This window comes from Sciurus carolinensis, chromosome 10, assembly GCF_902686445.1.
Source record: "Sciurus carolinensis chromosome 10, mSciCar1.2, whole genome shotgun sequence".
In the NCBI taxonomy this organism is placed as follows: domain Eukaryota; kingdom Metazoa; phylum Chordata; class Mammalia; order Rodentia; family Sciuridae; genus Sciurus; species Sciurus carolinensis.
Window position 1 is genome coordinate 7,241,737 of NC_062222.1, and position 26,802 is coordinate 7,268,538.

Here is a 26,802-nt window from a genome sequence, read left to right on the forward strand (position 1 = left end):
AAAATAAATAAGAATTTAATAAATTTTTAAAAAAAAATTTAAGTCAGTGAAGAATGAAAGAAACTTCTCCACTGAGGTAGAAAGAATGGTTGACCAGATTGGGTGGTCACTGTCTGTCCAATAGTCTTTCTTTCCAGTTCTTCTTGAGTTACGTACTGAGAGAGCACCCACTTCCTGTTTCTGTGTTACTCTCTGAGTTGCCAGTTGGTGTGGCCAGTGATTGAAGCTGTCTGATATAAGACTGGGCTTCCCTTCTCACCTGGGTGAGGTGGGCTGGGTTAGGACATTGTGTCAGTGGGTGTTGTGCCCACGGGGACCAGTTCAGTGTACTCCTAGGGCACCACTTGTGAAGGTTTCTGTGTGGAGTTCCAGCAGGTGGTGCTGAGGCCCAGTCAGGCCTCAGGGGCATTGTTATGGGGGACCTTCTTCAGAGAGATCAGATTGACTGGCCCCCAGGGCTAGGCAGTAGCTGATCTCCTCTGTGGGTCTAGTTCTCAAGAGCCTTCCAAGCAGTCCACTCCTGGGGCAGAGGGGCCGGTCCTCCAGCCACTGCTGCCCGGGAGCACAGTCATCCGGGGCTTGGTCCCCGAGTGTATTCACCCCTACTGCTCAGACCCTGGCCCACTTCAGCTGGTCATGTGAGCCACCGGCACAAAGGAGAAGCGATCTGGGCTCCCCTTGGCCCTTCTGACTCAGATTCCCCTGGGTACCGTGTACTCTGCGCCTGTTTCCTTGCATTCCTCTGGGCCCAGCCTAGGTCTCTCCACAGGTACCTGTTGGGATATCGTGGCTACGTGGCTGTTTTTCTGATCTCCAGGTCCCGCAATCTCAGTTTACCCCAGGATGGCTCCCCCTCAGCTCTCTGCAGCCAGCTGAGATACAGAGCATGCTTTTCCAACACCAGCGCACAGTGCAGGCACTGGATCAGCTAAGATCAGGCAGCATTTTTGATCTCAGGTTTCTCCAGACCCCTTCCCTCTGCCTGTGGTGAATCCAGGTTGACAGCTGCCCGGCAGGCACTGATGCATTCTTTCTTCTTTGTTTATTGTACCCAAATGTCTTGAGTCCTCAAGCTGCTCTGAGGGTCCAGTATTAAAGCTTAGTGAAACCCTCTTTACCCATCTCTCTGGGAAGCTCTGTGCCTGCTACTTTGGTTCTGCACCACAGGGCAGGTTGGGGCGCAGCTTTGCTCTACGCTGCCGTCTTCCCAGCCCCCAACACTGATGTGTGTGAAGAGTTAAAGCCAATAGTTCTGGACTTTCCTGACATTTTCCTGGTATGGGGCGCAGCTTAAGAACAGACCGATCACCACTGAGAAGTTCAAATTTGAGAGTCTTTATTAAGCCGCCGGCTGACTGTCTCACACAATGCTCCAAAAATGGCTATTGGGAGAACAGCCCCGACCATAGGGTTGTAGGGGTTCTTATACCAAAAATCACATCAATCATAAGTGTCTGTTGCTATGATTCGAAATTACACATTAACATCATGAGATCATCGACAGAGGGGGAAGTGGGTCAAACTGACCCTTACCTAGGTACAAACTAAAGAATGGTTACTAACATCCACACAATCACCGTTCACATGGTACATTGTTTAGGAGCAATAGGGATCAAAAGAGAGCAATTTTTCTTTACACAGGAATTATCATTCTGTATTGTTAAACATGTCACACTAAGTAATTGATGATGGGCACAGAGGTGGGGTGTTCCCATGGGAGAAGCTTATTTCCTACATAGCCTGGAGTCTCAGAGCAAAATGGAGGCTGTTTAGTCATTTCCCTTAGAGTCTGGCCTAGAACATTCTCATGGAGTCAGATCTGTCAGCCCATCACATTTCCACAAGTAGCTTTAGGTTAAATTATTTTATTCTAACGATACTGAGGATTGAACCCAGGGCTCCACACGGAGCCACATCCCCATCCCGTTGTGAGGCAGTCGCCCTAGCCGCTGGCACTACAGGAGGGTGTCCCGCTGTCCCCGTAGGGTTGAATGTTTTTGACAGGGACCTAGGTGCTTTGTCCTTCTCAGTAGGTCACCTCAGGAGACGGGCGGTGTCAGTGAGAGGAATGGTGACGGGGTCAGAGCTGAGGATGAGGTCGTTTGGTTATGATGACATCTAGCGGGTCCTTCACTGTAGGCACCTTTCTCCCTTTGTGACTGATAACTGATCTTCAGTGACTCTCTGGAACTCTGTTCCCCTTTACTCTGTTTTTAATCTTCCTCTGCTAATTTTGCCTGAGTCAGTTATCATGTTTATTATAAGATGGTGATTTTTGAATTTATGCTCTTTCTTTTATGTTAACTAGTTAGCATTCTTCTGTAAAGCAGTTTCCTCTCTGCTACATTTTTTCTGTTTGTGATTTGATTTTTTAGTGCAGGGCTGGACTCTGGGGTGGACTCCTGCCCATTCCTGTCAGTTTTCATTCTGAGGCACACAGCGTCTCAGTTCCGGCCAGGGTGGGACCTCTCAGGATGGCTTCCGTGTGCAGAATGTTCCTTCTGTTCAGCACCGTCCTGCATCGGGGCCTCCGCAAGGTGGGCTCTTACCTGTGTGCATGTGAGTATACTCTTTTTATTGTGATGAAACATCCTTAACCTACGTTTTACGTTCTAACCTTTTTAAAGGTACAGTTTCTTTTTATCTTTTGAGGGTAGTCTTCCCTGGTTTTATTCTTGGCCGGCTTCTCTTACTGCTTTGAGAACTTGTCCAACACATCTCAGAGTCTTCCCCGAGGTTTTTAGTCATCAGCTGTATGCTCAGGCCTCCCTGGTGTCCATGCCTGAGTCTACAACTGTATAACCCGTCACTGTCAGATTCTCCAGTTGTGTGTGTCATCTTCCGTAAGCATCCCACTTGTCTCCCAAACAACAACAAAAAAACTTTTTAAAGGAAAACCTGACCAAACTTGTTTCCTATGTTTGTTTTCCCCGCCTCTTGTCTCTTTATTTTTCTTTATTTGTCGGACCTCCTCATCATCCAGGGATCCTGTGTTGGTTATGTTGTTTGGATGCCTTTGGAAAACCTGGCAACTTGAGACTGCCACCCTGCAGCTTGTCACAGGGTCCTTCAGTCCTTCCCTGTCCGTTCCTGCCACCATGCATCTTCCCTCCATAGGATTCCTGTGGTAGCCTCTCGGCTCCAGGTCATTCTCTCACTGGCTTTACTCTGATGACCGTGTTTTCCCCATTTTCCTTTTTTTCTCCCTAGCAAATAAGAAAATTTACTATGATAAATCTAAGAAGCAGCAATTGCTTTCAGGCTTCAAAGACTGACTTTTCTTTTTTCGATCCTGGTCACTGATCTGCTTTCCTCAGTGTTAGTAGCGTTTTCAGTCTTGCTTTCTCTGCAGGACAGCAGGGGTGGTCCTTGGCAGTTGCAGGGTTATGTTACTTTCCGGGAAGTGATCTGGAAGGAAAGGATGCCCTCCCTCTTCTTTCTCCATCGTAAGCCATTTCCCTGTGCTCCTTAGCGTGGCCAGTGGTTCCTGACCTCTACCTCGGGATGACGTTCATCCTCTGTCCTGTGAGGAGTTGGGACTTGGCTCTTGCACATCCTCGCTGTGAGCTCCTCTCAGCTTTGAGGTTCGTGCCTGTGAACACCAGGCGTGCGCGCTGCTTCCTGGGCCTGCGCGTGTCTTTTCACACTGCTCATCTGCCAAACTCCTCTTCATTCTTCAGGCAGCAAATCCAATTCAGATGTTAATCTTACAGAAAGCACTTTGACAGCTTTCATGCCTGTTTACCTTGGGAAAATCACTCTTCTTTTTTACCTTTGTACTGTGTACATATCAATTTTTTATTTACTTATTTTTATTCACATCTTTTTTTTAACTCCTATTGAATCATAACTAACTTGTTTAAAAAATGTATTCACTAGGGTGATTAGGTCTCCTTGGTCCCTTTTAAACAAGGCATAGTATAAATTTATTTTTAAAATTAAGCTTTGCTGTGTATCTCATTGTGGTAGACTAGATCAACCTTCCTGCTGAGGACAGCTAGAAAAGCAGATTTTTACAGAGCTCTGTGAAGGCAGAGGAGCTCCTCAGTAAGAACCATGTGGTCGGAAACCAAGAGAAGTAAGGTGGAGATTTGGGTCTCTGTTTCCCTTACAGACATTTGTCAATTCCAGAAGCAGCAATAAAAAGCTAAAAGATATTTTTAGGAAACTTATGGGACTAGGCTTACAAATATTGGAGTTCAGAAACCAGAGACAAACCTCTAGCAAACCTTCCAGGCTTTGGGAGCTGTGAAGGGCTACATCTTAGAAATTAGAGTGAGAAAAAGACCTGCATTCAGTAGGATCAGCTTCTAAGATTTTAGTCCCTTATTTGATCAACTTGATCTTGGCTCTAGCTCTGGCTGCAGTAAACACAATCCTTTCTGGAGAAAAATACCATCCCAGGCTTCAGATTTTCAGTAGTTAATCTGCCTCACCCCCCAAAATAATCATATATTATAAGACAAGGTGTTGATAGGAAAAGGCAAAAAACAAAAACAAAACAAAATAACAGAAAATAGAAACAACCCATAGGGATCCAGAAAACAGTTACCAATTACCCTTTATAGTAACTATTTTTTAAATGTTTTTACAAATAAAATCCAGAGTGTAGAATTTCAGTAGAGAACTTGAAACCTTAAAAAAGAATGAAATAAAAATTCTAGAACAACAGCAACAAAAAAAATACAATAGCCAGGTATAGTGAACAGTTTTAGCAGTAGAACAACACAGCTGAATGGAGAATTTCTGAACTGGAAGATGAATCAAAAGAAAAATCCAGCTGGGCACGGCATGGTGGTGTTTGCCTGTAGTCCTAGCTACTTGGAAAACTGGGGTGGGAGGATCATTTGAGCTCACAAATTTGACACCAGCTTGGGCAATCTCAAAAAATAAAAAATAAAAAATAAAAAATAAAGAAAGAAAGAAGGAAAGAAAAAGGAAGAGGAGAATTCTAAGTAAAGCTTAGAACAATAGAAAACAATATAATATAGCTTAGAACAACAGAAAAGAATATAAGACTCAGGAGATACAACCAAAGGACTAACATGCATTTCATTGTATTCTCAGAGGAGGAGGAGAGAGAGAATAAGGCAGAAGTGATATTTGAAGAGATCTGACTGGGAGTTACCGAAACTGATGGAAGATAGCAAGGGACAAATTCAAGCCCTAAAAGTTCCTCCACAGAAGATAAATACAAAGAAAACCACATCAAGGCCATCATTTTACATACTGAAAACAAAAGCCAGAGAAAATGGACAGATTACTTTATAATTTTTAGTAGTAAGACAGCTAATTTTTCTCAGAAATAATGGTGAGGAGGAGACAATGGAATATCATTTATAGTGGTGAAAAGAAAAGAAGAATATTCTAGAATAAAGGTAAATAAGTTTTGGCAACCAACTAAACAGTTCCTTGTCCTCAGCTTTGTTTCACGACTCCTCTTTGCAGCAGATGGAGAGGGACGACTTTATATGTCACTAACTCATGCTCATTTGGAAAGTGGGCACAGTGCTCATGAATTGGGAACGGCCCTGTCAGCTTGGTTAGCAGCAGGCCACTCAGCTCTGCAGGAGCTGGGAGCCGGAGTTTCCCATATTTAATGACTTTCACTCATAGGTAAAAGTTCCAAAATACACTGAAGTCTTTTTAAATAAATTCTAACTTTGACAGAACAAGAGTGTTTCTAAGAATAAGTTCTTGACAATGACTTAGGAATTTTGATAGGGCATTACATATAACAACAATACCCTTTGATCATGTGTAAATTAAATTTAAATATGTAGAAAATTTAAGTTTTTTCCTGACTTAGTCACTTAAGGAAGAAAGAAGGAAAAAAATGTAAAATGGTTAGAATGTGACTCAGTCATAGACTTATTCCAACACTCTAAGAATTATGGACAGAAAAGAAAAGGGTAAAAAGAAAGATGTTTTCTCCCTTCCACCAAGCCTCATATTTATGTTTAGCTGGGATCATAAAAGGACCAGTGATGGGTTAAGTGAAGGAAGGACATGGGAGGGAATTTCTTGCCAGAACAACAGGGTGTCAATATTCTCCTTATTCTCCTGAGTGGCTCCTTCACTTTGCTCTTAAAAAGAAAACATTAAAAACTCACATGACAAAAAGTAACCAAATCATTGAATTGTACGGTTAAAATAGGTGAATTTTGTGTTGTGTAAATTAAATAGTAAACAGGCTCCCAATAAACTGATAGAAAAATATAGGTAAAATAAACCAAATGAAAACTGAGAAAGTTCATTGTCAGTAGGTCTGAAGGTCCTGAAGGAAAGGAACCCTGGAGTTGAGGAGAATGTGAGTCGCGGTTGGAGGTGCAGGCAGAGGTGGACGGCAGAGCTGGCCTGAGTCTCACAGCCAAGCAGAGCGGGTCAGACAGAAGCAAAAAGAAATGCCGAGATATCAAGATGGGCACTTTATTTATTTGGGGTTTGGTACCAGGGAATGAACTCAAGAGCACTTGACTGCTGAGCCACATCAGGTTCTCACAGAGTTGCTTAGGGCCTCGAAGTTGGTAAGGCTGGCTTTGAACTTCTGATCCTCCTGCCTCAGCCTCCGAGCTGCTAGGATCACAGGCATGCGTCACTGCTCCTGGCCAAAACGGGCACTTCATATTCACATCAGGTTAGGTGCCCAGAAGCTATAAGAGCTCTATGTTTGTATGCCTCCAATAATGCACCCATCAGGTACACAAGGCACAAACTGACAGGCCTGGATGCACCTGTGGTCATGGTGGCGATTTTAACACACCTTTCTCACAGAGAAAGAGCAGAAGATCAGTAGGGTATAGGAAATGTGGGCACAATGAAGTCACTTGATTCACGTAAGTGAATTGCTGTGGGCTAACACCTGCAGAGCAACCCTGGTGTCATGCCATACACAAAGCTAGTTCTAGAAGAACTGCAGATAAAAATGTGAAGAGCAAATAATCCAACTTCCAGACACCGTCTCTGAGACTTTGATAGGGAAGGTTTAATAACAATGAAAGAACTGACTCATAAATCGCACTACATTAAAGTGAATTTGGTGTGTGTGTGTGTGTGTGTGGCACTGGGGGAAGAGCTTGTTCCCATCAGAAGATGACCATTAGGGAGTTGACAGGCAGGCCTCAGAGTGTACGGAGACCCAGAGGGGTAGGACAGAGCCACATGGTCCAGGGGGACTCACCCGACTACTCCAGAGGCCAGCGAAGGGCCACAGAAATGCATCCATTTCCCACCATGGCAGGTCGCAGACGGCTTCTCACGGGGACAGTCCCCTGCCTACCTGCATGCCTTGCCTCACCCCTCACCCTGGCGAACACTGACCCTCACCCATTGTCACCACCCACTATCCCCACCCACTCACCTTCACCCACTGTCCCCACCCACTCATCTTCATCCACTGTCCCTCACCCGCTGACCCCACCCACTCACCCTCACCCACTGTCCCCACCCTCTGTCCCCACCCTCTCATCTTCATCCACTGTCCTTCAGCCACTGTCCCCACCTGCTGGCCCCACCCACTATCCCTCACCCACTAACCCTCACTGTCCCCACCCACTGTCCCCACCCACTCACCCTCACCCACTGTCCCCACCTGCTGGCCCCACCCACTGTCCCCACCCACTCACCCTCACCCACTGTCCCCACCTGCTGGCCCCACCCACTGTCCCCACCCACTCACCTTCACCCACTGTCCTTCAGCCACTGTCCCCACCCGCTGGCCCCACCCACTGTCCCCACCCACTCACCCTCACCCACTGTCCCCACCTGCTGGCCCCACCCACTGTCCCCACCCACTCACCTTCACCCACTGTCCTTCAGCCACTGTCCCCACCCGCTGGCCCCACCCACTGTCCCCACCCACTCACCTTCACTCACTGTCCCTCACCACTGTCCCTCACTCCAGCTCCGCCAATCTGGTCTCCCTGTGGATGGTGTGGGTGTTTCTAGAATGTCCCGAGAGGACCAGGCAGTGATCCTCTGAGGCTGCTGTTCCCGGCCGTGCTCCTGAGGTCCATCCACCATGCTGTGCAGCTGCCTCTGCTTTGGTCCTTTTCAACATGGCGTGAGTCTTCGTAGCCGTTAGCCCAGGCTGAGGTTCACCTCAGAACTGAGCAGAGGACGGGCACTTCCAGGTACCCCTCCCTAGGTGCAGACGCCCCAGGGCTGCATCTCTTAGAGGTGATGAGCCACACGGACACGTGGTCCCCTCAGAGGACGCAGCTGTGTCCGGCTTCGCTCTTGGTGAGGTGGTACGTTTTCACAGGTGGGTGACACCCAGTGTGGCGGCTGTGGAGCCAGGAGACCTTCAACGTGGGACTGAGGGGGAGGGAGGCAGTTCGGCCACTGTGACACCTGGCCTTACTAACAGCACGGAGGAGCCCGCGCCCCATGGGCTCGTCCACAACTAAGACGTACCCGGTGGACATCTGTGTGTGTCCCCTCATGAAGAGAAGGCTTTTACAGCACGTTCAGAGCATGATTCCCAGCGGACTGAACGCCCCTGGATGGTAGAAGGGGTTGGAAAACGGACCTTGGTATTCCTGGGATAGGACAGAGCAGGGTGGACAGCACTGTCCCCACAGTGAGTATCCCGAGTCCCCTGGGCTGGACGCTGGACGACGCCTGCTCAGCTCTGCGGTGTGGACCCCTGGGTGTGGTGTGGTTCCAGTGGCTGCTGGGTTGCTGGGAATCTCTGCCTGGTTGGTACTTAACTAGGTTAAGTTTTTGACTTGTATGTTAGTTTTTGTGAAGCAGAGGTGGGGGTGGAACACCGGGCCTGGCACACACTGCTCTGCCCCGAGCTACGCCAGCCCTTGCGTGTCCTCTGGATGACTCACTGAGGTGTTTGCTTAGGATCTGTGTGCTTCTCAGATGTGCATGTCTGTGTGCTATGTTCTGTTTTAATAGTTTTAAAAACTAAAAGCCTACACAGAGGTCCCATTATGAAAATGCACTTCACTACTGGCATGTGGTAAACATATAGTGATCGTTGGTTGAATTGGGAGTATCTGATAGCACACTGTGTACCCGGGAAGGGACAGTGACGGGTGAGTAAGGATGGGCTTAGCTCACTGAAGACTGTGTGTGTGTTGCTGGGGACTGGACCCAGAGCGTCATGCGGGAGGCGAGCTCTCTGCCCCTGAGCCACTCTCCAGCCCCTATTGAAGTCTTTGGGAAATGAAATTTCTGGCGTAGAGGCAGGAGCTGCATTTCCATGCAAAGAAGAGGCACCATGTCTGAAGGCCAGACATCCAACACCTGGCGTGAGCTGACGAGGAACTACTCTCGTCTCAAGTGGTAAAACCATGGGTAGCTAGTCGGAGCAGGCTTCTCTGACAATTTAGTGATGGTGATGCTTCATTTGCTTCCACCTGGCAATACTGTTTTTTACCTGCTCCAGCTGCCCTTTGGCTGTCAGCCCATAAAGGGTCATTCCCACCAGCACTGCGTGCTGCAGATGTACCTCGGGGTTTAGTGGGGAAACAAGATGTGGCTTCCCCAGGCGGAAACGGGCATAGATGCTTTGAGCATGTGGCCAGGTGACCTCCCAAGCAGCCTGGTCCCCTTCCATAACAACAGCGCTCTGCACCCTCGCCCATCAGGGCAGGGAGCACCTCAGTGACTGTGTAACAGTAGTTCTCAGACAGGTGGAGGCTGGCGCCCCAGGACAGGATGAGTCCCTTCTTCCTCTGAGCCAAGAGCTCAGACCTGCCGGCTTCCTCACTGCTGAGCTCCCGAGAGGTTTGGAGATGAGCCTCAGGGCATCCTGATTGATTTCATCCTCCTATCCCAGGACAGAAAAGGGAAGCACAACTTCTTGATGAGTTGGAAGGCCACCTGGTGGCTGCCTGCGGCTTCCGTGGTGCCTTTAAATGCCCCTGCTCCCTGTGGCTCTTCTCATTCTGTGATTTTCTAACCGCCACCTTGCTTTTTCCAAGCTCCTCGCCTTGGCTCACAATTCCTACGCCAGAACGCTTTCGCTGTCTGCATCCTCATCCTGGAAGGGCACCTCCCTGATGATCTCGGTCCTTACACCAGATGCCACTTGTCACATGTTACCTGACAGTATTGGTTTTCATGTGTACATTTCTTTTTGTGGAACTTATAAATTGGGTAGGGTCACGTATTAGATTACCTTGTCACCTCTATGATACCTGGGAGTTTTGTGGGTAAATGCTCAACAAATATCTCATGATTAGTGTGTGTGTGCTCTTAGACTGTTTTTAATTGTAAAATATTTGTAATATCTTAGGGTTCTCTGTGCCTCTTTTAGACTTTATCAATTGTTATTAAATATAATGCCAGATTCTTTATTATAACACCTTTTAGTAATTCCACAACAATTAATTCTTGTTTTATTTTAAGGCTTATTTTTTTGAGGTTGGTATCAATTATTGTCTGTTGGTAACTCTGTTAGCCAATTTAGTAATTAGCTTCCTCCATTCTACTTCAGCAAGAAGTTGAGAACTTTAAGAAGCTAAATCTCATTAGTAAAGAGCAGTTTGAAAACCTAACACCTGCACTTCCTTTTGAGCCAAACCAAGAAGTTCCTGTAGTGCCTTCACAGTCCAGGCAAGGTATGTATACCTGCGTTTGTGTCTGAATACTATTAAAGCAGTTCTAAATTGTTTTAAAAGATTGTTCCTTTTTTCTTTATTTGCAGAAAAACATTAGATATTTGAGAAAAATGCTAGAATTATAATACTCAATTCGATGAACTTCTAAACATTTTAGAGACTTATGAGAACAGACTGTGAATGTGGGAAATGGGCCTACTTGTAAACATTGAAGGGTTTGAACCCCACTGTACTCCGCCTGCCTGAATGGACAGGCAGTCACAGAGGACCTGGGAGCCATTGTTACAATGTCTGATCACGCTCATAGCCTGACCCTTACTGACCCTTACTGGGGAGAAGGCAGGCCTGGTCAGTTCTTAATGTATCTGAAGTGATTTCAAGATGGTTAGAAACATTTCTTAAAGATTTTCATTGAATGGCTGATCCTTTTGTTTTAGGGCCTTGGCTTTGTGGGAAATGTAAATAGCCTTGGGAGATTTGTAAATTAAATCTGACATTTCCAGGCAAGTGCAATTAAATTTTTTACAGCTTTCTTTACAAGTTTAAAACATTTTGAAAATTTACAGAGAGTGAATTACATAAGGAAGCCCTTGGTACCCAGTTCTTAGCGTCAACACCTAATCATCTTTTTCTTTTGATTACTTACTGAGGTGTCTGTTTGTCTAATCTCCAGACGCCTCCTCTCCCTCCCTCTGGACTATTTGGAAGCATCCTCCCAATCGTATCATCCACATTGTTATCCTGAAGTATTTCTCTGTGTGTCTTCTCTCTCTTAACACGAGTTACGGTACCATTATCACGTCTAAACGGATGCAGTGCCTCTCTTGTCCCTGTTTTTGAGTTTCCTCGTCAGCGTGCACATGAGGTCCAAGCCCTGTAGCAGCCTGACAGGCCCCTTCCCCTGCACGGTGGTGGTATTTTCCTCCCTACAATCCACTGTTCCTTGCAGTGTGTTACTGAGGAAACTCGATTGTGCTGTGGCGTTTCTCACACGCTGGAATTTGCTGATACATCGCTGCCATTTCCTCTAACCTGCTTCTGGTCCTGGATTTCTGTACCTGCTCGTTTGAGGTAGAGGCTTGATTAGCTCGAGACCCCGTGTCTCGCACGCATCTGACATGCCGATGCCGTTTGTTAATTTAGAGATGGGTGTCTCACCGTGCTGCCCAGCTGGCCTCAGGCTCCTGGGCCTGCGCGACCCTCCTGCCCCAGCCCCCGAGCAGTTGGGACAAGAGGCCTGCGCCACCTCCCTACGGTGTTTCTCTTTTGGTGTCTCTATTTTTTATCAATTTGATCTTTTCAAAGAGGTTTCCTCCTCCCAGACACTCGGGCCCTTCACTTGGGGTTGCTCCGCTCTTACAAGCTGTTAGTGCCCCAGTTTCCTTCCAGAGCTCTCTGTCAGCTGAAGCCCATGGATTTAGAAAGTACTTCCATTTTCATTCAATTCCACATATATTTGATTAAAAAGTTTTTGACCCGTCAGTTATTTAGAAGTATTTTTATTTTATTTCTTAATTTGGGTGTTTTCCTAATACCTGTTAAACATAGAAGTCTAAATTATTGACTTGAGACTCTTCTCATAAAAGCATTTAGTCCTATGTATTTCCTTTTTTTAAAATAGTCTTTTAGCGGTAGGCTGACACGGTACCTTTATTTTGTATATTTGTCTATATGGGGTGCTAAGGATGGAACCCAGTGCCTCTCCTGTGCCAGGCAAGCGCTCACCACTGAGCCACAGCCCAGTCCTCTCCCTGGTAACTTTCTTTGCTCTGGAATGTCTGCTGCTTAGCAGCTCAGCTTTCCCTTTGTGTGGCGTTGTGTTGGATTTCTCCGCCCTCCTCTTACCCACCCTCATCCTTATATTTGAAGTGAGTTTGTTACGTGCAGCCTATAGTTGGGTCCTATTCTTAATTCAGTCTGACAATCTGCATCTAACTGGTGTTCAGACTATTTAATGTAATTAATATTAGGTTTGGATTTAGTTCTACCTTTTTTTCTATTTTTGGTGCCAGAGATTGAACTCAAGGACACTCGACCCCTGAGCCCCATCCCCAGCCCTGTTTTGTATTTATGTAGAGACAGGGTCCCTCTGAGTTGCTTAGCGCCTTGCTGTTGCTGAGGCTGGCTTTGAACTCGCGATCCTCTGGCCTCATAGTTCTACCTTTTTATTATGTATTTGCTCTGTTTTTTCCCTTTTGCTGCCTTCTTTGGGTTAGCTGTGATTTTTATTCATTCCATTTTAATTTATCTAATATGGGTTTGGACATACATGTCTTGTCATGTAATATTTGTAAGATATCTCAACTTTTCATAGTTTATGAATACCCCATATTTTCCTATTTCACTGAGATGGCAGAAACCCTAACCCCCCTGGGGTCTCTTTACATGATATTTACCAAAAGTATCACAGCTTCACACATTGAAAACCCGTGGATGATGTCACATCTTTTGCTTTTAGCCATCCAGCCTGTCTTGGTAGCTTAGGAGGAGAATGGCGGTCCTTGTGACCTGGGCTTGCCACTTCTTGTCTCTTCCTGCGTCTGGGGCTCCTCCTGCTGCGGCGCTTCCGCTGGTGACTCCTTCCCGGCCGTGTCCTACGTCACCCTCTCTGCTCTCCCTGGATGTGGAGTTCTGAGTTAACAGGTCTCCTTCAGCCCTTTAAAACTTGGCCCCTTCTGCTTGGCCTGCAGGTGTGTTTGCTTTGGGTTTTACAGGACTGGGGCTGAGCCCGGGCCTCACCGTGCTGGGCTCCCCCAGGGGTTGGGTGGAGACATCCAGTCCTCAGCCTGTCCCACCTCCGGTCACCTTCTCTCCATCCAGCTTCTCTCCAGGTATTTTGTCCTAGTGTAATGGGTCAGGATATGGATTTCTTAGGGTTTATCCAGGAGAGAGTCCTCTCAGTTTCTTGAACAGGATTGTTTTCAGCTATTATTTCTTCAAGAAAACTTCTGAAGACATTTAGCAGTTTCCTGGCCTGCGTTGTTTCCTCTCCTGGGCCAGTGAGGCCACCCACAGCTTCCCCAGCCTTTGCCGTCTCTTCTCCATTGTTTTTTCTCTGCTGTCGAGATTGGAAAGTTTCTTCCAATTCTGTTTTTAATCATTCATTTGAAGAAGTTTAATTATGATCGCCTTGGTGTGCTCTCTTCATGTTACTTCCACGTTGGCTCATTGAGGTTTTTGGATCTGTTTCATATTTCTGAATCACATTGGGAAAATTTTTAATTATAAAATCAGGAATTCTTTTCTCCTTAAAGGTTTGAATTCCACATAAATCAGGCGTTTGGAGTTGTCTTGAATCTCACTTGGTGCTTGTTATCTTTTTTCCCTTTTTAGTCCCTTCTCTATGTTTTCTTCTAGGTAATTTTTATTCCTGGGTCTTCAAGTTCATTAGTCCTTTCTTCTTCAGTGTTTGACTTATTTTTAATAATGTGGTTTTTATCTCAGCTGTTGCTTTTTCTTCTGTAGAGGTTTGATTGGGTTCTGTCTACACTGTCTTGCCCTCTTTTTAATGTTTTAAATGCTTGCACTTTACTGAGTACATGAAGTACAGTGATAACTTATTTTATAAGCAAAGTTCAAATCCAGTATTGGGTCCAAATTGCCTGACTGCTGTAGTTCAGCGGTCATCGAATTATCATGGGTGGGCCACACTGGCCTGCTGTGGCCACAGTGGCCACACCCTACATTCGCATATGGCTGAAACTTTTCTTGCTGAAGGGGCAGTTGTTTCAACAGACACTCCATGACCCGAAGGCCCCCAGATATTTACTATCTGGCAGTTGCAGAGAAAGTTTGCTAAACGCTGCTTGAGTGGCCTTTTTATTGGGAAAGAACTTGAAATGCCATTTTCTGCGGCATTTTCTGTGATTAGCCCTCTGTGAACACTGGCAGCCTCACGGTAAGTCAGTCGCCTTGTGTTTTTACGAAGACCATTCCTGTTGGAGTGGTGGTGCACCCCCCCATCCCAGCACCTCAGGAGGCTGAGGGGTTAGGGTGACAAGTTCAAGGCCAGCCTCAGCAACTTAGTGAGTCCCTGTCTCAAAATTAAAAAAAAAAAACAACAACAAAAAAACAAAGGAGTGGGGATGTGGCTTAGAGGTTAAGTGCCCCTGGGTTCAGTTCCCAGTAAAGGGTGGGGAGACAGGCGGTCCTGTCTCTAATAGCAGTGGGTACTGTGCACAAGGCTGGTGTGGTCCAGTTACGAAGCTGTGCGATGATCCGATTCAGTAGTGATGAAATTTGAAAAATTTAAGTAGTAAAATTCATACTTCTTAGTCCAAAATCATAGTCTTTAGTCCAATGGGTCCTGAATTTAACATGTATCAGCTTCACCTAGAAAACCTGTAGACACAGATTAAAGGACACTGTACCGAGATTCTGATTCTGAAAGTCAGGTGGAATCTAAGGACATGCTGACAGGGCTAGTTGGGACCACACTTTAGATCACTTTTGCTGCGTCTCTGTAGTGTCATTATCCTTGTACAAGCTTTTAGCAAAAATGTGAGGTCAACAGTCACAACTGAGGTGCCCTGAAGGCCTGTTTAATTTTGTGTTTTTTTGTAGCTTTTTTTTTGAGGGGGGTTACTGGGGATTTTTATTTTTTGTTGCCCAGACTGGCCTTGAACTTGCAATCCTCCTGCCTCAGCTTCCCAAGGATGCATGTGCCCAGCTGTAGCTTTTCAGAAGTATGATTTACACACTGTAAAAATCAAGCCACATTAAGTGTATCATTTGATGAGTTTCGTTAAATCTCTGCAGTTGTGCATCAGCTCCACGGCCAGCTTTAGGACAGTCCATCATGTTAAAAGGTTCCCTCCCTTTCACTTGCTATCAGTCCCCAGGCCCACCTTCAGCCAGGGGCAGCTCGTTATCTGCTTTCTTTCTCTGTGGTTTTGCATTTCCCTGAAGTGTGATATAAATGGAGTCATGATTTGTAGTTAAGTGTCTGACTTCTTATATGTTTGAGGTTCATACGTGTCATTACATGTGTCAGTATATTGTTCCCTTTTATTGCTAGTCAGGTGCTGTGACCCAGGCCTGTAATCTCAGCGACTCGGGAGGCTGAAGCAGGAGGATCACAAGTTCAAGGCCAACCTCAGCAACTTAGTGAGACCCTGCCTCAAAACATGAAAAAGGTCTGGGGATGTAGCTCAGTGGTAGAGGGCCCCTGGGTTCAATCCCCAGTACCCACCTCTCAAAAAAATCCCAGTCAATCATTGATGGACATTGGGATTTTCCCCAGCATTGGCTATTATGAAAGATGCTACTATGAATATACATGTATAAGAGACGGCCTAGGATTTTGATTAAAAGGAGTTATAATATCTTGATAACGTTCACATATCAACCCTGACTTGTAGTTGATAAAAATGTTAATATATTCATATTCCCTAATTATAATGTCTATATTTCAAATGAAATGTCAGTATCTGCCATAAATATTTTGTGCTTGCAGTGAACTCTTTTTAATAATTTTATGTCAGATATTATAAATCGATACATAATGTGCTATAAAAATTTTATAGATTGTTCCTTTTGAGATAACTAAAGCACTCTATAGATCTTCGTCTTTATGAAACTGATACATCTATCTTTATTAGTGGGTAAGAGTCATTCTAAACAAAACTAGAGTGAAACAAATATAAAACTGAAATGAAACTTCTGACAATGGCAGTATTCAGGTTCAGGTAAGAGTAACGAGACTTGTTTACTGAACTCCCACGTACCCCTCACCTGAGGTCAGCACGTGTTAGCAGCCTGGCCTTCTTTTTGAATCTTGCCTGCCCCTGTTTCTGGCATATTGCATCTGAAACACTTCATCACCTGCTGCACATCCACAATGACGGAGGAGAAGGTGTTTTTCTTTGGCTCTTAACCAAACGGTGACTGTAGTGAGCCCCCTGCACCTCCTGTCTCAGCCAAGTTGCAGAAGGGGGTTCTTCTGGTTCTATCATTCCTTTTATACTCTTACCTAGAGTTCTTCTGTGAAGGAGACCTTGAATCAACTCTCTTGGTTTACCCTGCAATTCAACTTCTATACAAAAGGAAGGACAAATCCTTCTTTTAAAAAATTCAGTTGATCCATTTTCAGGATAAGAAGCTGATATCCTAGCAACCTCCAAGTGTAATTGAGTTTTAAAGTGTCATTACAAACTCATGGAGCTTATTTATCTGATGCTTTTAATCCATTTCAGTCACTGTTTATGGGTGGCCACATAACTTTGTTTTTAACTGGTAGGACCCCTAATGTTTCCTTATGACCTCTATTAGCGTTTAAAAACAAAACAAAACAAAACTTAATTACTTTCTGGCTCAAGATTTCCTGGGCTCATATTATAAATTTTCTGCTCCAGACTTTATTTCTTTAAGGAGACCTGATAGTGGGAAATAGAATTCAGAGACTGTAATCTGGTATTAGGAAGCTTAGTCTTTCCAGGTGGTTGCTATTCCTGTATCTTTGTATATTTCTTTTACAAAAATACTAGATTTATCATTTTTTTCAGTATTTGCTCATATTTTTAAGATTGCATCTCGTTTGGGTATAAGGAAATGTCATGAAAACCATTCAAATGAGTTTAGCACTCCTTTGGGGAAGACATATTTTTACTGGCATGAGTGTTCAATAAGATTGAGATTGTGCTTTTAAGGGAGCAGGGAGACTTGCTCTTGGGGTCTAAGTGATGACATATCAGAAAATGAAATTTAACTTAATCCATGAGACTGTGTTAATCAGCTTTCTGTTACTGTAACAGCACAATACTTAGGTAATCAGCTTATAAGGAGGAAAGGTTTTTTTAGAGGTTTCAGTTCCTGGTAACATGACCTGCTGCCTTTTGGCCGGTGACAGCGCAGCACATCATGATGGTAACATGCGGAAAGAACCCTGTTCATCTCTTGTATCTGGAAAGTGAACAGAAAGAGGAGGGGCAGGGCCCGAGGTCCCCTGAGTGCACCCCATGTGACCTAACCTTCCACTAGGCCCTACCTCTCAGTGATTTCTTCACTTCCAGGAGCTCCAAGCCTTTTAACACCTGGACCTTTGGGGACATTCTGGATCCAAACTGTAGCAGGGATCATAAATGGATAACATGCAGAGATGGCACAAAAAGAATTAATTCTGTTGGCAAGAATTGTTCAAGGAGCCTTTCACACCTGTGCTGGGTGTTGAAGGAAGGGTGTGTGTCCAGCTGAGCATTCAAAAGAGGACAGACAGGAGCCTCCAGCCCAAGACGAGGCTTAGAGAACACGTGGAGCAAGGAGCCAGGACCAGGTCATTGGGTGCTACGTGGGTCACCTGGGCAGCAGTGGAGAGGGACAGAGGAGGCGGGTCAGGGAGGATAAGTGCCTCAGCTTCTAGAGGCAAAGGGGAAACCGTAGAAATGTGCCCGATTTGTTCTCAGAATTCTGGTAACAGTGAGAAAAATATTGAGAGGAGAATTGACCAGTGGGTAAGTTCACTTTTGACTTTATAAATTTGTGCTTGGCAGAGGGTAGGCACTTAATATTGTCTTGTTGAATGAAGAACAACAGGTTTCTTTAGATATCAAAAGAAGTTAATATGTGTGAAGAAGAACCACCTAGAAATAGAGCCTGTATTTTTGTCACTACCGCTTGATCCCGCCTCTGTCTTTCTTAGTATTTCACCTAAGATTTTCATGAACAAATCAGTAAGTAAAACAACCCAAAGCCAGGAGAGGTGGTGCACACCTGCTATTCCATCTACTGGGGAGGCTGAGGCAGGAGGATCAAAAGTTGCAGGCCAGCCTCAGCAACTTAGATCCTGTCTCAAAATTTAAAAAAAAAAAAAAAAATTTTTTTTTTTTAAAGACCTGGGGGTGTAGCTCAGTGGTAGAGCAATTTTGTGAGGCACTGGTTGAGTCCCCTGTACCGCACACATGCAAACCCCGGGGAAGATTGCCCAAGGATATGAGGGGCAGGCTCACAGTGGTGAAAGGTGAGTGGTAACCAGGCCAAGGGAAACATGTTCAGCTCCACTGGTGACAACCAGGGACCCGCCAATGCCATTTGAATCCACGAGTGGAGAAGCCATCGAGTCTGAGAAAACCCAGCCTCGACCAGGATGGCGCTCCCTGGAGCTCCCCGGTGCTGCTGTGAGTGTAGGTGTGCGAAGCCACAGCAGAGTGCTGTTTGCAGGGAGAGATCAGAAAGCCCGAGGAGGCGCGCACCTGCTCAGAGCGCGCACGCAGACAGGCACAGGCCTGGGCAGACATGTTGAGCCAAAAACGTGGAAATCGCATGAATGTCTGTAGGAAAAAGGGCCTATTTTGATATATTTGTGTAACAATACACTGGTTAGCAGTAGAAATGAAAAACTAGAGCTGCATGAGTGAAATATGAGAAAAAGCTTAGGAAATGATGGACATCCTATAACGTCACTTATGTAAAGTTAATTATGCAAAATAACATGGTTACATATGCAGTAATAGATTGAAATACCAAATTTAAGAGCATGGGTGTCTCTGAGGAGGAAAAGCAGGAGGGAGGTGGATTAGGGAATATAACACAGAGCCCCTTGGTGCTTCTTTAAAAAAAAAAAAAAAAAAGAAATACTGTTTTTTTAATTCTTTCTGATATATTTAAATTGTTCTAATGAAAAGTACTTGGTGGTTAGAGAATTTGAAGAGTTATCCTCAAGGTAAAATATCTTTCTCAGATCTAAATAATTTGAAGAGCTATTTATTTTGCAGATTTGATGGATCAATTAGCTCAGAAGTTGTTTGATGTTTCAGAAATAACTGCAGCGACCATGGCCCGTTCGTTGCCCACCGCAGTCCCAGAATCTCCGAGGGCTCATCCTACAGGGACACCCAAAACACCCCGAACACCCAGGCTGCACCATCCTGACAAAACACCCAGATTTTATCCTGTCGTTAAAGAACCAAAAGCCATTGATCTACGGGTACGTAAAACAACCAGGAACACAAAGCTTCATGCTGTGTCCTTTAACATTACCAAGAGGGGTATTTTAGTTCCTTCACATTCTTTGAAATGTTGATTTTTAAATTGTGAGAATTTATTTAAAAGCGGTATTTACCATAGTGATGTTTCCTTGAGTTAAGAAATTACTTCTTTACAATTGGGTAGTGTTGTTAAAGATGATTGGAGGGTGTCATGAAGAGTCAAGTCGTGTTTCCTGCAGTCCTATGTTACAGACCCAGCAAAGGGGCCTGTTAAGTTTTGCAACTTGTATGTGAGATGTCTGAGTTTTGTGACTTCATGTGATTTCACAATGTGTCATCCACAGTATGAAAATGTTTGAGCTGGTTTACAGCAGAGGGTTTTAATTTACTTGTGAAGTTCACACTACTGAAAGTAATTGCAATGTCTAACTTCTTTTTCTTCAGAGTCCAAGGAAGAGAAAGACAAGGCACAGCACAGATCCCCCTCTAGAGTGTCATGTTGGCTGGGTGATGGACTCCAGGGACCACGGGACACGGGCACCCTCTGTCAGGTACCACCCTGATCCGAAGTTTCATAGAACATGGCTACTAGTGGGATACTTAGGAATATTTAAACACTCACGTTAGGAGATTATGGGACGATACAAGCAGTAAAAAGGAAGCAATGAAAGGGCAGGAGCAGGACAGTTTGGCAGCAGCTGCATTAGGAGAATGAGTCAGTGGGCCCAGCTGTTTTCCATTTAAATGCAGATGCTCAGATTTATAAACTATGTAACCCTACAAAAGTCATCTTTGGAAAGATCCCAGATTCTTTTTTTTTTTTTTTTTTTTTTTAAATATTTTTTTGGTTGTTGATGGGCCTTTATTTTTATTCATTCATATGCGGTGCTGAGAATTGAACCCAGTGCCTCACACGTGCTAGGCCAGTGCTCTACCACTGAGCCACCACCCCAGCCCAAGATCCCAGATTCTTGATGGCTCTTGGTAGGTTCTTAGTGGATATTCAGGGACAGAATTGATGCGCTAAACAGTCTACTCAAACTGTGTAAAGAATATGGAGACCAAACAATAATAATAGTAATTATAATACTAATTGTTGTGGTGACGATGGTACTTGGCATTGAGCCCAGGATGCTTTACTGTTAAGCTATATCCCCAACCCTTTCTAAAATTTTTTTTTTTTTTTTTTTTTTTTTTTTTTTTTTTGAGACAGGGTCTGGTTAGGTTGCCGAGGCTGGCTTTGAACTTGCAATCTTCCAGCCTCAGCCTCCCAAGTTATTGGCATTACAGGTGTAATGTACCACCATACCTGGCAATTATTATTTCAGTTTTTTTCCCTTTTTTCAGGAAACAACTTAGATTATCTGACTATTAGCCAGAGGTATTTTTTTCTCTTAGTGTTACATTTTTTAAAAGACTGTTACGAGCCTCAGGACAGATGCTGGAGCACGTCTGGAGCGTGCCAGTTGTGTGCCAGGCAGTGTGCTTTGTCCTGGAGAGGTAAGAAAACACAAAGCAACCAGCACCTCACCTCTGTCCCTAGGTGTCCTCACCACATGCAAAAGAATGAAGATAGATTCTTGCTATGAACCATATACAAAATTATTAACTTTCAAGTTCAGGATTAAAAGCCTGAACTTGAGGGCTAAAACATTAAAACTCTTAGAAGGAAACATAGGACAAAATCTTCACGAGGTTGGATTTATCATCAGTTTCATGGGTCAGACACCAAAAGCACAGGCAACAAAAGAAAAAATAAATGGACTTTGTCACAATTATGAACACTTGTGCATCCCCGGGTGCTTTCAACAGAAAAGTCATTCTCACGGGAAGAAGGTATTTGCAAATCATATATCCGTGGAGGGATTTAAATCCAGAATATATATAGGATTTTGACAACTCAACAACAGAACAACTTGATTTTTAAATGTGCAAAGTCATTTCTCCAAAGAAGATATTCAAATAGTCAATAAGCCCATGAACAGATGCTTCACGCAGTCAACTGGGAAGCACAAGATCAGAAGACCCCAGGAGACACCCCGGCCCCCACTGGGACGCTGCTAGGAGCTGAACTAGGAAGTCCCGAGTTGAAGCCCTAAGCCCTGGTGGGACAGTCCTTGGAGACAGGGCCTCTAAGGAGGTGACACAGTGAAGTGTCCTCACTGAAGAGCAGACGGAGACTCTGCCCGCCCTGCTGCATCTCCAGCTCAGACCTCAGCCTCCCCGCTCTAAGAAAATGAGCCTCGCCACCTGTCTGTGCTGCCCGGTGGAGCAGCCGTGCTGGCCAAGATTCAGAAAGAAACAAAGAAGGCTGCCATGTGGACAACGGGCACCGCAGGGCCGAGGCCTGCGCCTGGCTCTGAACTCCGAAGTAAGAAGAAGAGGGGCAGAGGTATCGGCGTGTCCATTCACAGACGCGTCATCCCCAGCCGGATGGCGGGCACCCAGGCCGGCCTGGCAGCAGAGGGACCAGCCCCGGTGGCGTGGGCCTCCTGCCCCTACAGCGGCACGTGCCTCCTCCGAGTGCAGCGCTGCATCTGCAGAGGGACAGACGCTGCACCTCCCACCCACCGACACAGGAGCCTCCAGAGAGTCACCAGGGGCTGGGGAGCAGGAGGGGAGTGTTCTTGCTTAACCGGGACGGTTTCCCCCTGTTGGGGACAGGGCTGGTAGATGACACTGTGTGTGTAATGTTGATGGATTATATGCTTATGAATGGTGTTTAGAACAGGATTAGTGGGGTGTTTTAACACACACACACACACACACACACACACACCCCTAAAATAATCTCACCCCTGCCTGTATTAGAGAAGTCTCTGAGACTTAGAGAGATGCTGTCTCAAAAGTTAAAAAGGGCGGGGGACAGGGGGCTCAGTGGTAAAGTGCTCCTGGGTTCAATTTATAGTACCAAAAATAACAAAAAGAAAGGCCCGAGGGTGTTGGTGGGAAGTCTTTAGGGATTAGGCTCATAAAGACAAATAGAAAAATTTCAAAATCTCATTTTTTGCTTAACATCTCAAATTTTGTCATTGGAAACAGGTATTCTGTTGTTTTCATGGTCATTAAAGACCCATTTTGTTCATTTTTGAGGAAACGTCTGACTAGTAGTGAAATCTGAACAGCCACGTAATTGGCCGTTCTCCTGATTGACAGTGTCGCTCCTGACCAGAACAGCTGGCTCCCGCACCACTTCATGGGAGCGCTCTGCCTCAAGGCAGCCTCTGTACTTCAGTGTGCCACAAAAGTGCTTTTGGTTTCTGTCTCGATTTTTAAAGTTGTAGTTACACTAATAATGAAATTAACCATGTTTAAGTGTAAGTTCAGTGCCCTCACATTCTGGAATAGATCTCCAGAACATTTCATCTTGCAAAACTGCAGCTTCTACCCCATTTTTGCCACATACAAAAAGATGTGTACTCAGGGCTTAGATTTCATAAAGTTACTTTTTCTGCTTCGGGGATACCTTAAATTGAAGGTGGCATTATTTTTGGTCCGTTGCAAGTGCCCCTGCCTCAGTCCACATCTGCAGTTTTACAAACCATCGAGACAGATTTCAACGAGGTAAAAAGAGCAAACAGTGTTTAATGTTACTGTGAAGACAGCTTTGACCTTGCGGACTTTCTGAAGGATCTTGGGAACCCTCCAGGGGTCTGTGGGCCACACTTTGAGAACCACTGATGTAGCTCAATGTCTTAGAAAGATTACGTTGGTGTCAGGTTAGAGAAGGGGCCTGGGAAAATAAGGAGAGCAGTTGATTCAAGTGAAAGAAGAGAAAGGCCTAAATTTAAATACTGGAGTGTGGATGAAAAGGAAAAGACAGATGTAGAAGCTATTTCAGAAGCAGAATTGATGTAGAGAACGGCAGGAATGTCTTTGAGATATGAGATCATTACCTTTGTTTTGTGCCAGATTTTGTCCCTCATTTCCATGTATCCATTTACATCATTAATTACTCAAGTTAAATTGGAAATTTCTCCAGTTCTGTAATGATAATTTTAAAACTGAATCTAAACTAAATGAGGAATGGATCTGGAGGAGTAATGGGCCATTCGGTTGTCTGTGCCTACTTATTTGTTTTAGCTTGAGAACTTACCACCTGTCCTCGGTCAGCTTCCGCCCCGGCCTGCCAGCGCAGCCTGAGCAGAGCTGCACAGGTAGATTCGTGTGCCACCAGCCGAGCATGGGGTCACTTGCTTTTCCCCTGTTGGGGTCCTCAGTAATGACACAAGTAACTCACGTGGGTTCACACACTGGTTCCGGATATTTCAGTCTGAAGGCTTTCTCCCCGCCCCCCAAACAGCAGTTCCAACACCCCACCCTCAGGGGGGGTGCCGCTGGTGGGAAGCTGTGGATGTGCCCCACACTCCCTGCCCAAGTTCCAGCACCCTTCTCACGAGCTCCTGAAGGAGAACGGCTTCACCCAGCAAGTGTATCACAAGTATCGTCGAAGGTGTCTGAGTGGTAAGACGCTTGCCCTTTATCCTCCGATTTCATAACTAAAGATGTAACTCTACAGAGTTGACATTGTGTCATTTAATGTCTGCTTAAGAGTCTTTTATTTTGTTTTACTTATAAATAAATATTTACCGTAAGTAAATTTGTTTATATATGTTCTTTATTCATGTGTTTTATAGCTTAGGAACATTATGAAATGAAGTTTAGTATATTCTTGTTGTTACTATGGACAGATGTTATGATTTAGCCAGTGCTATGTAAATATCTACTATCTTGCCTTTTTAAAGTATATTTAATTTTAAAATGTTTTAATATTTTAACTTTTTCCAGAGAGAAAATGCTTGGGAATTGGACAGTCCCAAGAAATGAATACCCTCTTTCGTTTCTGGTCCTTCTTCCTTAGAGATCACTTCAATAAAAAAATGTATGAGGAATTTAGACAACTTGCTTGGGAAGATGCAAAAGAAAATTACAGGTCAAATATTTTCTAATATTTTTATACTTGGAGAGTTTTAAAAAGCAATTTTAAAAACAAGTACTGAAGTCACCGGGGTTTGAACCACATAACTGGAGCAGGCACCGTACGCAGCATTGTTGTTGCCTGTCCGATCACCCTAAAGCTGAGAGGTCTGAAACACAAGCGTTGCGAGGACCGTAGGAACTGCCTAGCGGGTGGTTCTGGCCCAGGTCTCTCTGAAGACAGGGCAGTTCCTCCGGCCCCGTTCCTTCGCGTGGCTGTTGACGGGGGCTGTGGTGTGTCTGCATTCGGGCCACAGCTGCTCCCGGTAGAGCAATTCGCAGTACGGCTTCTCCCCAGTGACAGATCCAGGCAGTGCGTGATCTTGAGGTGACCTGCCACCACTCCCGCCAGGCCCACCCCTGGTCCAGGCAGGGACGAAGCTGCACAAGGTCACGAGTGCAGGGGGTGTGTCAGTAGGACCTTCTTAGAGGTGCACAGAGCTGAATGGGAGGGAGCACAAGGTCTTTTTCCCAACGCCCTTCAGCGCCGACCTCCCTTCTCGCGCACACACATCCCCATGTGGAACTGCTCAGAGCCAAACCAGTCTTGAAGACTTACTTCTTGAGATAAGGAAAAGTAGGGTGTCTCATGACACCTGTCCAGTCCCCCCTTCCACCAGTCCTGTGGCCACAGTGGTCGGGACTGCCTGCTCTTGACTGAGCCGGGCTCCCTCCCCTCTGGACAGCTCTCCATGGTGTGCTGGACTCTGTCCCCAGGTCCCGTCCTCCCTCTGCTTTCCTGCCCCCTGTTGTTTCTGTCCCAGCTCAGACCTCGCTTCCTTCAGGGGGACGGAGGCGTCCAGAGGCCTGCAAGGCTAAGTGAGGCCAGACCAAGAGGGTGAGAAGGAGCCGGAAGTGGATTCAGGCAGCTGCTTATTCATGGAGAAAGGAAGAAGGACGGAAAGAAGGAGAAAGACAGTTTCCCTTTCAACAGTATTTAACTAAGTGTACCCTCCTTCACGTTCTGAGAATAGATTCCTTTTATAAATCTCAAGTATGAATCTCTTGCCAATCAGATATTGTGATCTTTGAGATGAATAGAAGGTGCTGCAAATAATTTTTTTCTGATAAAAATTATTTTTGTGCTGGCTTATGTGAAAACAAAGCCCATTTAACTTCCATCTCTGTTTGGATCAGTTTCCCCGTCCTGTGTCGAGGACTGGCGCCCGAGTTGGTCCCAGCTCTGTGTGATGCTCATCCTGCTGCGTCGTTAGATGAACCCTCTGCCTTCTCCTGGCCCAGCAGCTACTTCCCGTCCACCAGAGTTGGCACAAAAGGCAGAACCTGGCTTTCCCCATCTCAGTGTTCACATCCAGGCTGGGCTGGTCACCCACGAGTGGGTTGCAAAATTGATTTAGTGGTCTTGACTTGCTTTAAAAAGCACAGTCTGAAGTATCAGACTATGCCAGTTTTAGTTTCATGATTTATAGATCCATGAAATGTAAGAATTGTTTTGTAAAACATACTTTATGTATGTGTTGACTTGGTTACAAGGTAAAGTGTTTATACTGTTGTGTCTGGATAGCAAAGCTTGAAAGCTGTTCCATTTGATTCCAGTGTGTTTTGCTATTTTTGCAACTTCTGTTTGTCCCTGAGGACTTCCTGCAAACTTCTCTGATCCCATCCCCATCTGGGTCCAGGCTGGAAATTCCTCTTCTGTGTTCCTATCTACATAATTCAGTGTATATCTCTAACAGCTTCTTCACACCATTTCATGCTTTTGGGTCTGTTTCTGTAGTCTTCTCCACTGGTTGATATCAGCTGCTTCTTCCAGAGAAGTGGTGAGGCACCTGCTGGCTTCAGGTCCCTGCCCATCACTTTGCTGTGCCCTTGCAAGGTTCCAGTGGCAACAGGCCTCAGGTTCCTCACGAGTGGAGGACTGCGGTGGATAGCAGTCAGATGCAGTTGAAGGGTGACCATTAAGCAAAACATGGACATAGAGCATGATCTCTTGGGAAAGGATCAGCTGTGAATCTACACTGCTGGCTGGAGGAGAAGCCTTTCTGAGGCCCTCTCCCCGGGTGCCAGCAGGTCGGGGGTTTGCAGGTGTCTGTTCTTGGAGAGCAGGATATGCATTCCCTGTGTCCAGGGCTATGATACGAGCCGCTGTGGATGCCCTCAGGTTGCCCCTCCTCACCGTGCGTAGATGACAATGGGGACAAGCCTCTGCCTCTGCTCTTTGCCAGTTAGGCCGCGTATTTGAGTTAGGTTGTCAATGTCATATTCTTGGTCTTGATCCACTAAGAAATCAGAGTCAGAATCCAAATATTGGCTATTCAGTGCAAAAATTATATTGAATGTTGATTTACCTTTGCCAATAACCTAAA

At 45.3% G+C, this 26,802-nt stretch overlaps 1 protein-coding gene across 9 annotated transcripts in view; it reads left to right on the forward strand.

The window, feature by feature from the left end:
- Positions 1–26,802, forward strand: part of Larp1b (La ribonucleoprotein 1B) — a 103,691-nt gene that overhangs the window by 69,832 nt on the left and 7,057 nt on the right. For 7 of the 9 annotated variants that reach the window (XM_047566191.1, XM_047566189.1, XM_047566185.1 and 4 more), the window contains 5 exons: positions 10,454–10,577; positions 19,328–19,497; positions 19,943–20,049; positions 23,802–23,962; positions 24,287–24,431. In XM_047566191.1, the coding sequence (XP_047422147.1) occupies positions 10,454–10,577; positions 19,328–19,497; positions 19,943–20,049; positions 23,802–23,962; positions 24,287–24,431 (707 nt within the window). The remainder of the gene's footprint in view (positions 1–10,453; positions 10,578–19,327; positions 19,498–19,942; positions 20,050–23,801; positions 23,963–24,286; positions 24,432–26,802) is intronic. The other 2 variants (XR_007110484.1, XM_047566186.1) reach the window with 2 other exon arrangements.